This window comes from Beta vulgaris, chromosome 7, assembly GCF_026745355.1.
Source record: "Beta vulgaris subsp. vulgaris cultivar EL10 chromosome 7, EL10.2, whole genome shotgun sequence".
Lineage (NCBI taxonomy): Eukaryota > Viridiplantae > Streptophyta > Magnoliopsida > Caryophyllales > Amaranthaceae > Beta > Beta vulgaris.
The window spans coordinates 52624931-52639288 of NC_079208.1; the positions used below are offsets into that span (position 1 = coordinate 52624931).

The 14358-nt window shown below is 36.4% G+C and overlaps 1 protein-coding gene across 1 annotated transcript; it reads right to left on the minus strand.

Annotated features, from left to right (window-relative positions):
• Positions 1 to 3681: 3681 nt before the first annotated feature.
• LOC104899729 (uncharacterized) lies at positions 3682 to 13562 on the minus strand. Its single transcript, XM_010686980.4, has 5 exons — positions 13218 to 13562; positions 11318 to 12233; positions 8438 to 8533; positions 5433 to 5569; positions 3682 to 4318 (listed from the first exon to the last, which is right to left on the minus strand). Exons 1-5 carry the CDS (start codon positions 13412 to 13414, stop codon positions 4153 to 4155), a joined length of 1512 nt encoding a protein of 503 aa, XP_010685282.1. The 5' UTR covers positions 13415 to 13562; the 3' UTR covers positions 3682 to 4152.
• Between the last annotated feature and the right edge of the window lie 796 nt (positions 13563 to 14358).

Here is a 14358-nt window from a genome sequence, read left to right on the forward strand (position 1 = left end):
TCTTGTGGAGTGATGCATTTGCATCACATAAGATCTGATTCTTTTAGTAGATAGGAAAAAGTTCGACGTCGAGTCGTCGATGGTACAGTGAAGAACGCCAAAACAGTTTGCTGTGATATTCATACCATGAGGCTTCTTATTCAACATCGTTCTTGTTCTTGTTCGAGAAGACTATGTCTTCTTAGTGCGTGAAAAGAGCTCCAGTCTTTTTATGTGTTTTGACCTTTGGGAAACCTAGACAATAAAAAGTTATGTGTGTGGGGTATGCAACTTTTTATGCACTTCATGGATTCCAAACCCAACTGATCTTTCATATCAACTTCATGGAATTTCTATCTAGAATGCATAATTTTCAACGGCAACATGATGTTGATATATTGGAAAATTTCATCCAAGCCTAACTAATTCAACATTTATGCACATTTTACATCTTTGATTATACTAATACCTAATGTGATTCTTGTCATAAGACGAAAATTTCATAGCTTAGTGTAAGGCATCAATTTTTTTGTCCAAAGAATTATTGCTAACAATACAAAAATCATCCCTGTATTACAATTAATTATTCTAGTCTATATCATGCATAATTTGTGCTTTGGATTAAAAAAAATAGTTAACCACTATAAATTCATAAACAAAAATAACATTTTTTTTAGTACTTATTCAAAGAAGCCAGCTAATTAGGCTACCATCATCAGTGACGTGGAGCAACTAATGCCAATAATCCTGTATTAAAATTTAAAGAGATCTAACACACACACTCTCTCTCTGTGTGCATGAGATTTTAACTATAAAAAGTGCATTAAAAAAAGTCAACACTGGGAAATGAGGATTGCTTATCTTAATTTGGATACTGTCTAAATGGCATTACATGTGAGGTCTACGTCACATGGCTCTTGGATAATTAAGCAATAGTTGGTTTATAATTAACTTGGTTAAGTGATTAATTAGATGCCTTACAGCAATATTAATTAAGAACCCTCTATGATATTGATAGGAGATGCTTTCTTCTCCTACTCTGTGATTTGTTGCGTTGTTAAAGATCTCAATAATCAAGTAGTAGTAGTACTTTGATTCAAATTCTCTATATCAGTTCACACCACTTTTGTCAAAAGAACTAGGCTCTTGTAGTCCTGTTAATTGTTAAATGGTTTGAGAAAAGCGGGTGTTTTTATAATAACCTTCTTGAAGAAAAAGCTACCGTAAAAAATTAATGTGAGTTATGAATTTGTCTCAACAGTTGATAATATTTATGGTTAATTACTATGGATATACTCATATACTCTATATTCGTAATATGCATATATGTATTTAATCAATATTTAAGTTATGGGTTATTTTCTGAATTGCCATTTATAGCAATTTTTTACTTTTCAAAATTAGTTATGGGTTATTTTCTAAATTGCAACTTATAAATTCTAAATTTTATAGCTAGCAGTTTTAAGTGAGTAGTCACTTTTCCCTAAAAAAAGGAGTGGGGGATGCTTAGGAGGGTTCTACCGGGGAAGCGCGTAGGGGTGGACAAAGATGAAAGGACAGGAGTGGGGGCGGGGGTTTAGCAGTGACGAAATGAGGAGGGGGGGGGGCGACGTGGAAAATGGCGAGGGAGGGGATGGGCGACGGTGGAAGTGGTGAGGGAGGGGAGGGGCGACGAGGGAAGGGGGGAGGGGAGGAGGGGCGTCGAGGTGGGCGGTTGGTTGTGTGCCTGTGGGGGATGGGGAGGCTCGGTGATGCAGGGGTGGGGGTGAAGTATTGGTGGCTAGGTGGTGGTGACTATGGAGGAAAATATTTTTGAAGTAAATTGTCATATTTTTTCATTTATAGATAATTTCTTCCTCCGTTTTTTAGATGATCCGTTTGAACTTTTTGACACTATTCACATGTGTAACTTTTACTATCTTTTGTGATTTGTACTTAAGGAAAAAATAGTCATATGGGTTCTTGTTAGATTCGTCTCAATATATATTTTCATAATATCAATTTTTTGTAATTTTTGCTTATTGATAATTAGAGATATAAAGGTTTAAAATAGTGCATTAGCATGTGTGCCCAAGAGAAACAGGTCAACTAAAAAACAAAGGTGGTATATTATAAAGTTTTATTTTAGAAATTATAATTGATACTTATTTTTGTATATCATATCAAATTTAACATAATAAACATCAATTTCAGGATTTCATAGAATATAATTTAGGAAATTATCAATAACTTATTTTGAAAAGTCAAAACTGCTTTATTTGACATTATCTATAGTATCTAATTATAAATAACTAGTGTTGGAGGTGTACAAATGCTTGGCTAACATTAAAATATTATGGTAGCGTTTTTTTTTTTTTTTTTAAAAAAAGAAGGCTATTGTAAAATTGTTCGAAAAAAGCACTAGTTGATTAGCCATTTATTTTTTTATTTTTTTTACGGCTCAATTTTTAAGGACTTTTTTTTCTTACTTTCTAACTTTTTTCTCCTTCAGTAACCTTTTTCTCTAGATTTTTAGCTTTTTTTTTTTTTTTTGTTAACAAGTTGGTTGTTCAAGGAAAAAAGAAATGGTTTTTCTACGTAGTGTCTATCTAAATTTTACGTTGTATTCATCCTTTTCGAACATCCCACATTGTACCCCTAAACTTTTTAAATGTCACACAAGATACACTTACTATAATAGTATATGTCATGGTTATTCTAAGAGTTACATAATAACATGAACTCTTTATAAAAGTCATAAAAACACTAAAAATTACAAAGAATTCCATAATAACATGATTCTTTACAAAAGTCCTAAAAACATTAAAATTCTAATATAAAAATAGAATTTCATTGTCAGAAGAATTATAATAAACTCCAAAAACAATACAAAAACCTAAGAATCGATTAAAAACCTACCTTCATGCTCGCTTATGCATCACAACCTCTTTTAGTAATATGATCAAAACTTATGGTAAGTTCAACTTTGAATACCGCTTCAAAATATGTGAAGTGGTCTTTTAATTACCATTATTAGAGTTTAATTTTTATTAAGATATAATATTTTATTTTTACATAGCCATTGATCCGGGAATAGGATTAACTTAAAAAATTTGAAATTTATGGACTAAAGACCAAACAAAAATCCAAAGAACCATATTCTAATTTGGACTAATTTTTGGAGCAATTGCACATACGACAACTTGAACCGATTTTTATTGTAATTTTTCAAGTTTAAAAGTTATATTTTATTTGATATTTGATAAAATGTCTACATAGTGTTGAAATTTTTACAACTATATCTAATAAATGGATAGTAGATACTTAAGTCATATATATATTGATTTTCAATGGCATAAGCAACTCTTTGATGGCATAAGAGAAAACCTACATTTGTGCTCATTTCCAGAAAGGAGTATGAACATTGACTGTTTCCACTTTTATGACAAATTTGCTCAAAAACATGCGTACATACACTCAATACATCCACGACTGTAACCACTGTATAATCATAATCATATTGACTAGAATGAGTCGCAAACAAATAGCAGGACAAGAAGATGAGGTTTGCGCAAGGAACTTTTATTTATAGGGATCTCACGTAAATCATAATCATAAAATTATATGTTAAGATTTGTGTCACTCTTCCAGAATTTTATTATTTACAGTGATCTTTCTGTCAATGAGCAAGATATCTAGTTCAAGCTGAAAAAAACTGGAAGGTAGACACATTTATGTGAATGTGAGTACGTGACAACTCACAAACACGTATCAATTGAGCATGTTTCCAGCAAAAGTGCCTTTACCTAACAAAATGTACTTGGTTATGAACAACTTAAAAGACAATCAATTAACGAGTTATGAAAAATGGAGAAAGAAGAAAAAAACAAGAATGGGCACAAAATCTATATGCATAATAAGAACAAAACACTATAACTAGTAACTACAGACTAAGGAAATGCTAGGGTTGATCCCTTCTATCATTTTCAAAGTGGAACGAATAACTACTATTATAACAGAATAACCCAAACAGAGGATGTTTTGCTCCCATGCAACTCTGAAGCTTTGATGACCTCTTCTGTGTAAATCATTTGTTTAGAAGGCATAAAAGCATCACTAGGTCAATGGTATCTTTGAAAGGCCAGATGCAGGATATGAACTTTTCGCGATGAAACTTTTACGAGAGTACAAGGTTTAGGCAGTCTTCTCTTCTTCTGAGTCATCGTTAGATAGCTCAATGCTACCTTTCAATGGACGGGGCTCAGAGGGGATTCGGATATCACTTGAGGGGATTGGGGCTGGCTTTATGAGTGTTAGTGTGTCATCTCTATCAAAATCTTCATCTCCTGAGTAAGCATACCTGTTGAAAGAAGCAACTTTTCAATGAGTCCCGGTTAAGAGAATGGTCTTCATGAAGAGACCCAAAATACGCAAATTGCCAGAGGAAGAACACAGTTTTTGCTACAACTAGCAAATTGACAACTATTCAAGATTTACAATGTGCCAAAGAAACACACAGCAGTTATAGCTATTATTAGATGATACTCTTCTGCCAAAAAAAAAAAAAAAAAGATGATGCTCCCTCCATCTTCCCTCTTTCCATTTCGTTCGTTACATAAGAGTTTTTCCCTATTTTGCTTTATTCCATGTATTGTGAACTTTTCCCCGTTTACCCTCCCTAACCCCAGTACCCCACAGCATGAGTTCACTTCTTTTAGTAGATAATACTCATGTTTCTAATAAACGTTTCCTTTCCTACCCAAAAGTCAGATAAAGGATCCCGCTTTCCACTAACTCTCACTTTCATTGGTTCCTGTATCAACGGTAACAAGGAAGGACTTCATGAGAGAGTAGAAAACTAGAAAATAAGCGGAACCAAATAATCTCGAAAAGTTATCACGGAGAATTTATAAACCACAAGTCGATAAGAAGCATTAAATTGACTAATTTGTATGTTATCCTGTATTTACATAATTCCCTTGGAAGCCTAACTACAAAAACTTAGAGATACTTATCCCAGAGGATGCATCTAAATCAATTTCAGTTTCAATCAGTAAAATTCAGCTCCAAGGAGTGGAATAATAAATGGCGGTAGTGGTACTCTAGTGAAGAAAGTTTCAATCTTGCGTCCACAGTAATGATTGTCCATCTGCACATACCTCTTTTTCTTCATAATATCCAAAACCAGCCACTACCAGTCTAGAGGTGGTAATGAAAAATTATGGAAAAAAAACATATGTTTGAAGATGGAATTTCAATACCATGGGTGCGACTTTTGATAATTACATATGAATTCATTGTCATTACCAAAACTAGCCATTAATGGAATAGAACTTCAAATTGTATCCAATAAGGAATTCTAAGGTACCACATTTCCAGAAGGAAACATGCTAGTGAGCACAGCAGTGAAGAACTCTTATCAGACACGGAGGAAATGGGGGAAAAAATGCAGTACCAGGTTTTTTTTTTTTTACCTTGTTGAGTTTTGGGATGGCGCCCAGAGGATGCAGATTACGGATAGTAAAGAGAACGAAAGAGCCTGCCAGAATGCCGGAATGATCCACGCATTTTGCCAATTCTCATTGTATATGTCATTTGCCTCAATATATAACTGCAGAAAAAAAAAAAGATTAAGAGATTACCTCAATGTATCAGGAGAAAATGATTAGTGAGACCAGAAAAATAATACACAGATATGTTTCACATTGCACCCAGTTATCCTCGTGGAGAAAAAGAAAAAATAAAGTACATCCACTACATAACATCCACAAAAGATAACCCATTTGGAAGGGTAATATACTGTAGCTTGAACCAACATATCCATGAATTTAATCTGTGCCTCTCCCTTGGATAGCATTACCCAACATAAAATATAATTGCATGTGTTATCGGTTCACATAATCAAGAGGCAGTAATTTGCAACTCGTAAGTTCAGAATATACTGTATTCTGTATGTCTATGTTTATTGACTCCAACTAATGTTACTAATCAAACAGAAATGCCATAGCATTTATCTCAATATGACGAGATCAGCGGTATAAGCCAAGATTATATCTCCTGCCTCTATTTCCTTTAGTCAAGTGCAATATACTTTTTACATCTTAAATTATTCTCAACGCCCTCCATTGAAGACATTTTTGGCCTGCCTCAAATTATTAAGAAAATCTCTATATCCCAACTCTCCAAAACTCTCACATGATCTGGCTGAAGTCTAACCAACATAACAGGTTCTTTGTAATCTTATCCTCAATGTCTGCAACTCCAACCTCCTCCTGAATATTCTCATTCCATATTATACCACTTTAAGTATCCCTCACATCCATTTTAACATACACACCTCTGCTACCCCCATCTAAACGCCCAACAGTATGACTATGAGGCACGAGCCCTGGAATAAATTTGGTCTATTAACCATTATTAAAGATTCTTTTTAACCTTGAGGTATACTATAATTGGTTATGGTCTCTAACTAACCAAAGGTTGAGTTAATATACAGATACAGCTAGGTTTCCGAGAATGGAGGAAAATGAGCCTTGTGTTCAAAGAATGCCTGACTAGAACAAGGCGGTAGTAGCCTATTTGCGAAGTTGGCTTAATGCTAACCTGCTCTTAGGAAGTTTACTAGGGAGGTGACAGCTAAGGTTCCTCGCACGCGGACCAGGAAGTTGATTTTGGCATCTAGGAACGGACCTATTAGTTTTTTTTGCTCAACAAGTCAATCATAAAAAGTAACTGCAGTAACCTTGCCCTGAAGCCTTGTATTTGCAAAACAAATGTACAAAAATCAATAAGCTTAGAGGTGAAGTATCCTTGTATAAAGTGATATAGTAGCATATGGCCAGTCGGCCACGCATATAGGCCAAGTATAAACTAGCTGAATATAGGTCATATGGCTTTTCTTTTCTTTCATTTTCTCAGCAGCTCTATCTTGCAGCTCTAAGATGAATATATATGCTGAATATATGCTGAGCAGAATGCAAAAGATGAAGCTGGTAGTTGCCGGTAGTTGGTACAAGAGGATATCTGCTGGTTATGTGGAAGCGAACTAAAGCTATGAATACATGGTTTCTAGCCGTCTTTCCTTTGCTGCAGTGATTAGGAAGGTCACGGAGTGGATTCCAACGGATACCACTTGCAGATTGTAGACTAGGTACAGCATAGCTTCTATACTCAGAAATCAAGAGATCCTGTATCTTTAAAAGCAGCTGTACAGAGGCGGATCTATGAAGGGTCCTGGGTGGCACAGGACCCCCCAAAACAAATTTAAAAAGTTCGTTTTTCTCCTTGCGCCAGACCTCCAGAAATATAATTAAACAAGTGTACGTGCTTTTGTTTCATGGAGTGGACTTTGCTCCAGTGGTTATTGTAGCTTTTTTCTCATGATTTTAGTTTGGTCGCAGGTTCGAGTTTCTATTAAGAGAACTTCAACGTTTTCTTATTCATTCTAAAGAAATGCTTTTTGGTTCAATTGAAGGCTGAAGCCTTATTGCTTTTCTTTTTTCGTTCTATTTACTCCAAACAATTCATCTATTTTTATATCAACTCTTAGTTTTTAACAATCACATATTTAAAAATTCATTTATCCGTTTTCAAATAAATACAAAAAAATTGATTATATGCACTTTTTATATACTAAGTTTGAGCAAGTAAAAAAAAATCATCAGGTAAGATGTTGAACTTGTTGATCTCTTAAATTTTCAAAAAAAAAAAATTCAATTTCTTATACTTTCATGTAATAACAAAGTACTAAAAAAAATTAATAGGCAAATTTGTATATTTGCTTGCTTAAAAGTCAATGTGCTAGATGGTTTAGTTAGAACCCTCCAAATTCAAAAACCTGGATCCGCCTCTAGCTGTAGTGTGACTAATATATCTGGAGAACTAGAAATTGTTGAACCGATACCTTTCACAATATCCCTGTTTCTATGCAGTATACAGATGATGGAAATACTCATAAAATGTTTTAGTAGCTTGATGCAAAAAGAAGATATTTGAAGACTATAATGTTATGAGTTGACCATTAAGCTTAGTTTAAGCATGTACTGGCCTTGGCCTCCTGGGTATAGTCATTTCTCTTGTTCGAAAAACCTTCCATTGGTTGCATAATGTATTTCGCCCGCCCCACACTTGAAACAAAGGCAAAAGCGAAATGTTGGTGTCTGAAAGTTTCCAAGACACGGGAGACCAACAAAGGCTTCTTTCTTTTCTTATCTGAACTTATCAAAATTTGAACTTATAGCTGTGAAACAAAACCGTAGCCTTTGTCTGAACTTATCCAAAAATACCTAAACTTGATTTCCCTGTGATACATTCTTTAAAGGTGAAAGAACAAGGCCAAAGAAGTAGCCTTCCATTTCCAGAAGGACCACTGTTTCCCTTTTATAAGATGGGTATGAAAGAACTATCCTGCATGGCTCTTGAAGAGAAGGATAAACAAGAGAATATATGTTAATATATAAAAGTTGCACTTGCTTTGTACCTCGTAGAATATCCAACCCGCTGACACAACAACAGCCACTACCAATGCATTAGTGAACTTCCGGTAGATATCCAATTTAGCATTCATCCGACGAGCCTGGACGAACAGAAAAATGTTAGACAAAAATTATGAAGAGTATATTTGACAATTATATAGCTGAAAAAGGAATAAATTTTCAATGCCTAGCTCATAACTTATTAGATAAGCTTCTAAGATTTATACAGGCTACTGCAGGTCTGCTAGTCATCATTTTGCTAAGCATATTCCTGTGACGAGTAGATGACAGAATATATGTTCCATGATCCACAGATTCTCTATTGAGCAATGCTATTTGATTGTTCTGGGTCAAAATGTGACCATGAAACATATACTTTCAAACTAACAATTAAATGCTGCGCATCATTATTCATCAAAGTGCTCGGCATCGGAGATATTAATTGGACTGCTGAAATTAGGAAGCAGGAGCAAGACTGCCTGACAGATTGCCTTTGTTCACTAATACAGTAGTCTGTTTCCTAATCTGATTCCAATGCCTTATGAAATTGAGATAAAAGAGAAGGTTTGACTATGCACATATTGGTCTTCCCACCTAATCTCACCCTGAAATTCCTGCTAGTCCCACAAGCACATCCACCCACAAGGAAAAAAAGGGAAAAAATGGGAGTCCTCTAAGCATCTAGCAGAATTTTAACAAATCACAAGAAAATGACGGTTCGCCTAATTAGTGGCTTAGGCCTTAGAGTCAACAGAATATTCATATTAAATGTGAGCGGAAAAGAGGAGGCAGATTTAGCGAAATCATTTATTGTGAGAAAGGTGGGCCTTGACTTTATCTACAAATTGATTGCTGAGTTGTAAAGATTGTTGATGACATTGTGATGATATGCACTTGCCGCCCAAATTTGCTCAGTAAATAGTATCAGGAACCAAAATCATTGAAATAAGATGTCTAACTGTGCTTCAAGTTTAATCTACATTCTATTGACAGACCTAAGAAGTAGCATATATGCTGCATCGATGAGACAAAACTACAATGTGGTTACCCTCATCCTTACAGAACTGAACCCTCATATGAAGTCAAAAAAGGCATGATTTCCAGATACTTTAAGTCAAACGAGCCCCAAATACAATCTCATAGTATTCAGGCCTTATGCAAGATTTTTGAACTTTGAACAGGCAATGCCTAGATTAAGTTACTCTACTGGTTAGTTTATACTCCCTCTGTTTCTAATTTCAAGGAATTTTAGCTATAGAATAAGGCATTCTACAATATCAATACAATATCAAATACCAAGTTATATTTACAAAGCCAGACAAGAGATTATTTTATACGGTTTTTTCACCATATACCCCTGACAAATTTTTTTTTGCACCGTATAGCCTTTCGACTTTCCAAATTCATCATATACCCCTCACATTTCGAAAAATACATCAACTTACCCTTTTGACTAACGGTGTTAGACTTCCGTTAGTCATTAACCCCTAATCCCCTCTAACCCTAATTAACTAACCTAAATTAAACCCTAATCCTAACCCTAATCTAATTTTTTAACTAACCCACTGCCACATCACCCCCAGTCCCCACTGCCACATCACCCACCCCTTACACCCACTGCCACATCACCCCACCCCTTACACCCACTGCCACATCACCCCACCCTTACACCCACTGCCACATCACCCCACCCCTTACCCACTGCCACATCACCCCCTCCACCCCACCCCACCCTACCCCACCCCCTTCCCCACCCCCACCACTGCAGTCCCCTCCCACCATCCCACCACCCACCAGCCCCGAGACCCCCCTCCACCGTTCCGCCACCTACAGCGCCGCACCCCTCCTCTTCCGCCACCCGCAGCACCACACCCGCGCACAAACTCGCGCAAACCCTTGAAACCCCACAAGCCCTCGAAACCACCCCCCCTGTCCGCTCCCGCGCAGCCACCACACTAGTGAGAAACGCCACCACGCCCTGAACCCTCCCCTAAACCAACGAGAAAGCAGAGATCTGCAACCCTCCTTCCACACCCCTGTTCCCCTTCAAAAAACAGGGCGGCGAAGACTTCAAAAAACAAAGACCGGCGACCCCCCTCCCACACCCCTGTTCTCCTTCGACTAACAGAGCGGCGAAGAAATGCCGGCGAGAGAGAGGAGCAACGAGAGGTAGAGAAAGAAAAAGCGCGAGAGGAGAAAAGGCTCCGGTGAGGTGCGAAGGAGAAAGAAAAATGGCGAGAGTAGAAGAGGCGGGGGTTGGCTTCGGCGGTGGTGGGGCAAAGGGGTGGGCGGGGGTGGGTTTCGGTTGTGGTGTATTTGGGGAGGCGGTCACATTCTAGGGTGGTGAGGTAAAGGGTGGGGAGGGGGTGGTGGGGTAAGGGGTGGGGGAGTGGGTGGGGGTGCTGCCTGCTAGGGTAGGGGGTGTGGGGAGTGGGGGCTGGGGTAAGGGTGGTTAGGGTTAGGGACTTAGGGTATTAGATTAGGGTTAGGGTTTGGTTTAGGTTTATGATAGCTAATTAGGGTTAAAGGGATGATTAGGGTTAAATGACTAACGGAGTTAGCCTTCCGTTAGTCAAAAGGGTAAGTTAATGTATTTTTTCAAAAGTGAGGGGTATATGATGAATTTGGAAAGTTGAAAGGGTATATGGTGCAAAAAAAAATTTGTCAGGGGTATATGGTGAAAAAACCGTATTTATATTATCAATACAATATATAATGTCATTTCCTATGCCAGTGCAAATACAACTGAAGTTAACTAAATTCTTGATATGTATAAAAGTAGTTTACATGCCTTATATTCAAAAACAAAGGAAGCACTTGGTATAGGTTAAATAAAACATCAAGAATTACTTCATCAATTACATATCAGAAGTAGAAACAAGTACCTGGAGCTTATTTAAAGTAGCAGAAAGCGAGTTGAATGTCCATAAAATGAAGAAAGCATCCAACAATGCCACTGGCAGAACCATAAACAGTCTAGCTTTCCCAGAAAGATCACTGATGGTACCAACATTTTCCACCAATTCAAGGACCTCCGATGCAAGAAAGAAGGTTCCTCCAAGCATAATAACTTTGGACGTGATACCACCAAGAGTAGGTCTTACAACTCCGTAGCCCATAGAAACCATCAGAATAATTAATCTTGAAACAGTACGTTTGATTATACCAAAGGTTACTGCCCATACAGTAATGCCAACTGGCCTTACTCCAGTTTTGTTGAACTCCGCATAGTCAAAGTACCAGAAGGCCATCTCAAACATGCCCAATGTTATAACAAGTGTTATGCCGTTCTGCAAGGGAATAACTTCTTTCCAAAATCTTGAATATTGACTGAACCAATAGATCCCAAGAACCACAAATGCAAGGGACATGTACCCATAGAATTTCATAAATGGAGCCATTCTACCAGGTAAATAACCAGTAGGGTCTTTCCAAATGGTTTTTCCCTCTACAACCACATCTTTAAGATTTGGATCACAATGAATAAAATATAAGTTGTACATCCCAGTTTTTGTAATCCGGATTGATCTAGATGAGAAAGTTGCTTCCAATTCATCAACCTGAAATGAGACACCGTAGACTTGTGGCCAGTCAGGATTTTTGGTGGATTGTCGGTAAATAATATCTCCCTGTTTGCAGACACCAAGTTTTGCGAGATCTGGGGTGCAGCAAACAGCTCTCTGGCCTCCATATGCAGAACCACCGATTGTTTCTCTGTCATCTACCTCAAAAAGTATGGCATGGACCCTTGAGCTAAAGTTAGAGGACAACTTGGGCCTTCGAAGTGTAATCTTCTCAAATCTGAATCCAGAAACCACAGAAAATCATTCAATACCTAGCCAGTATCCAACAACTAATAGATATTAGAAGTCATTTTAAGTTTACTTTGACGATCAGCATGAGGCAAATGATATGCTAACATTACAAAAAAAAAAAAAAAAAAAAAAAGGATCGTCAGTGAAAACACAAAAGATCTGCAGCCAAGAATGGTCAGTGAATAAACAGTTCAGTCCAGCTATCGAAGCATTCTAACTGTTAGAATATCTCTATATGCACTTATGACTAATTGAGTCCAAGCGTCCAAAATCTACCTACTACCTCATTTCTTCCTAAGAGTTGGCACAACAGTAGTTTTGGACACTCTTTCGTGGTTAGATCTACATATGGTTTTAAACCCTATAAATGCAAGGAGAATATTTGTCGTTAACCCACATAGCCACAAAACTACAACCCTACAATAGCCTGTAGTTCATAAACTACAAACTCCTTCCCCTGTATCGCATCCTGCACACCCTCAGTATACATTAATAAAAAAAATGTGTAACATACTAACATCGTCTTTTGTCTAGCTTAGGTTATTAATCAAATTTCACAGCTCAACAAGACAACAATCATAACCTACATTAAGTAAACAAACTCCTCCAATTCATCTCCCTTGCAAATTGCAATGTTGTATTCAATAAAATGCCAGCAATTCCATAAATCATAAATCTTCATCCCTAAATGTACTATATACACAGAATATAAAATCAAATAAAGTGAAGTAAGTAGCTCAGTATTTCCGCAATTCCAAATCCTTTTTTGCAGATTTAAGATTTCAACTTGCACATTCTATATATCATCAGATCCAACTCTCTTCACAAACAATTAAACACCAAACTATCATCAATTAAACTAAATCAAAAACCTAAAACCGACAAATTCCACAAAAATCAGCAGCTAAACTCAAGCAAAAATCACCAGTAAATGAAAAACATACAAAAAAAAAGTAAAAAAAAAAATCACCGAATAAAGGAATCGCCGGGAGAATCATTAGAAGGAGCGAAGATTCCTTCACTTCCGCCATGAACGACGAAGGAATTTCCTTTAGCTACGAATTTCTGGCTTTTATACTCGTGCACCGACGCTTCAATGTTGAAAATGGAGCATAGAATTAGCGCCATTAACAATGATGAAGCTGCGATGAACTTCATCACCTTCATCGTCGTTGAGAGGAGAGAGAAAATAGTAGAAGGTGTGTGTTTGTGGATCTGTGAAAGAAAGAGTGTGAAAGTTGGAAGCTATTAGCTATGACAGTACAGTACACAGTTGAGTAGTAGGACTAGCCGACTAGTGTAGACTGTTAAGATTTAAGAATAAACTAATTTTAGTAAGGAGGTTATGAGGAGAAATGCCAGAAATTATTCGGTTTTTAAGGAATAAAATAGATAAGAAGAGAGATAGAGTGATAATATGAATCTACTAGCCTTCATATGCACGCGATGCGTGCATTAATTTCAAAATTTGTTATTCTATTAGATACTCCATTCGTACTTTATTTATCATTAAACTTAAATGTCAAAAATTCAACAGTTAGATGAATTTAGATATATTAATTCGCTAATGTAAAAAAATAAAAAGGTTGAGAGTGATTGTTAACATTAATTTTTTGTGAATGAATATTGAACTGAAAAAACAAAAATAATGAGTTGGTTTAACTGAATTAAAGAATATCAAAGGATGTGAATGTTCAGACTTTTCATGTACACGTTATGTATGCCATCTTTTTTTTATGAGGTATAAATATTTTGTCCATTTAATTTTTGATTGAAGTATTTGATGCATATACCATTTCAAACTTGTTTTAAAGGGCAAGTTGGAATGAGAATTTTTAAATGATTTGTTTTTGTAATTTTTTTCATTCCATTAATTAGATCATTAAGGGTATTTTAGTCACTTCAAAAAAGGACACCACACCTCCTCCCTTGGCTTATATAATAGAGATGAGGTCAATAAATGACGTGATTATATTTTATATACATGTTTCAATGCTTGTTTGGAAGGTACTTGGCCTAAGAGAAATTGAGTTAAGGTATTGTATGCCATGTGATTATATTTTATGAACTATATTTAACTTAGTGTGTGTTCTCTTTTATCTTAATAAACT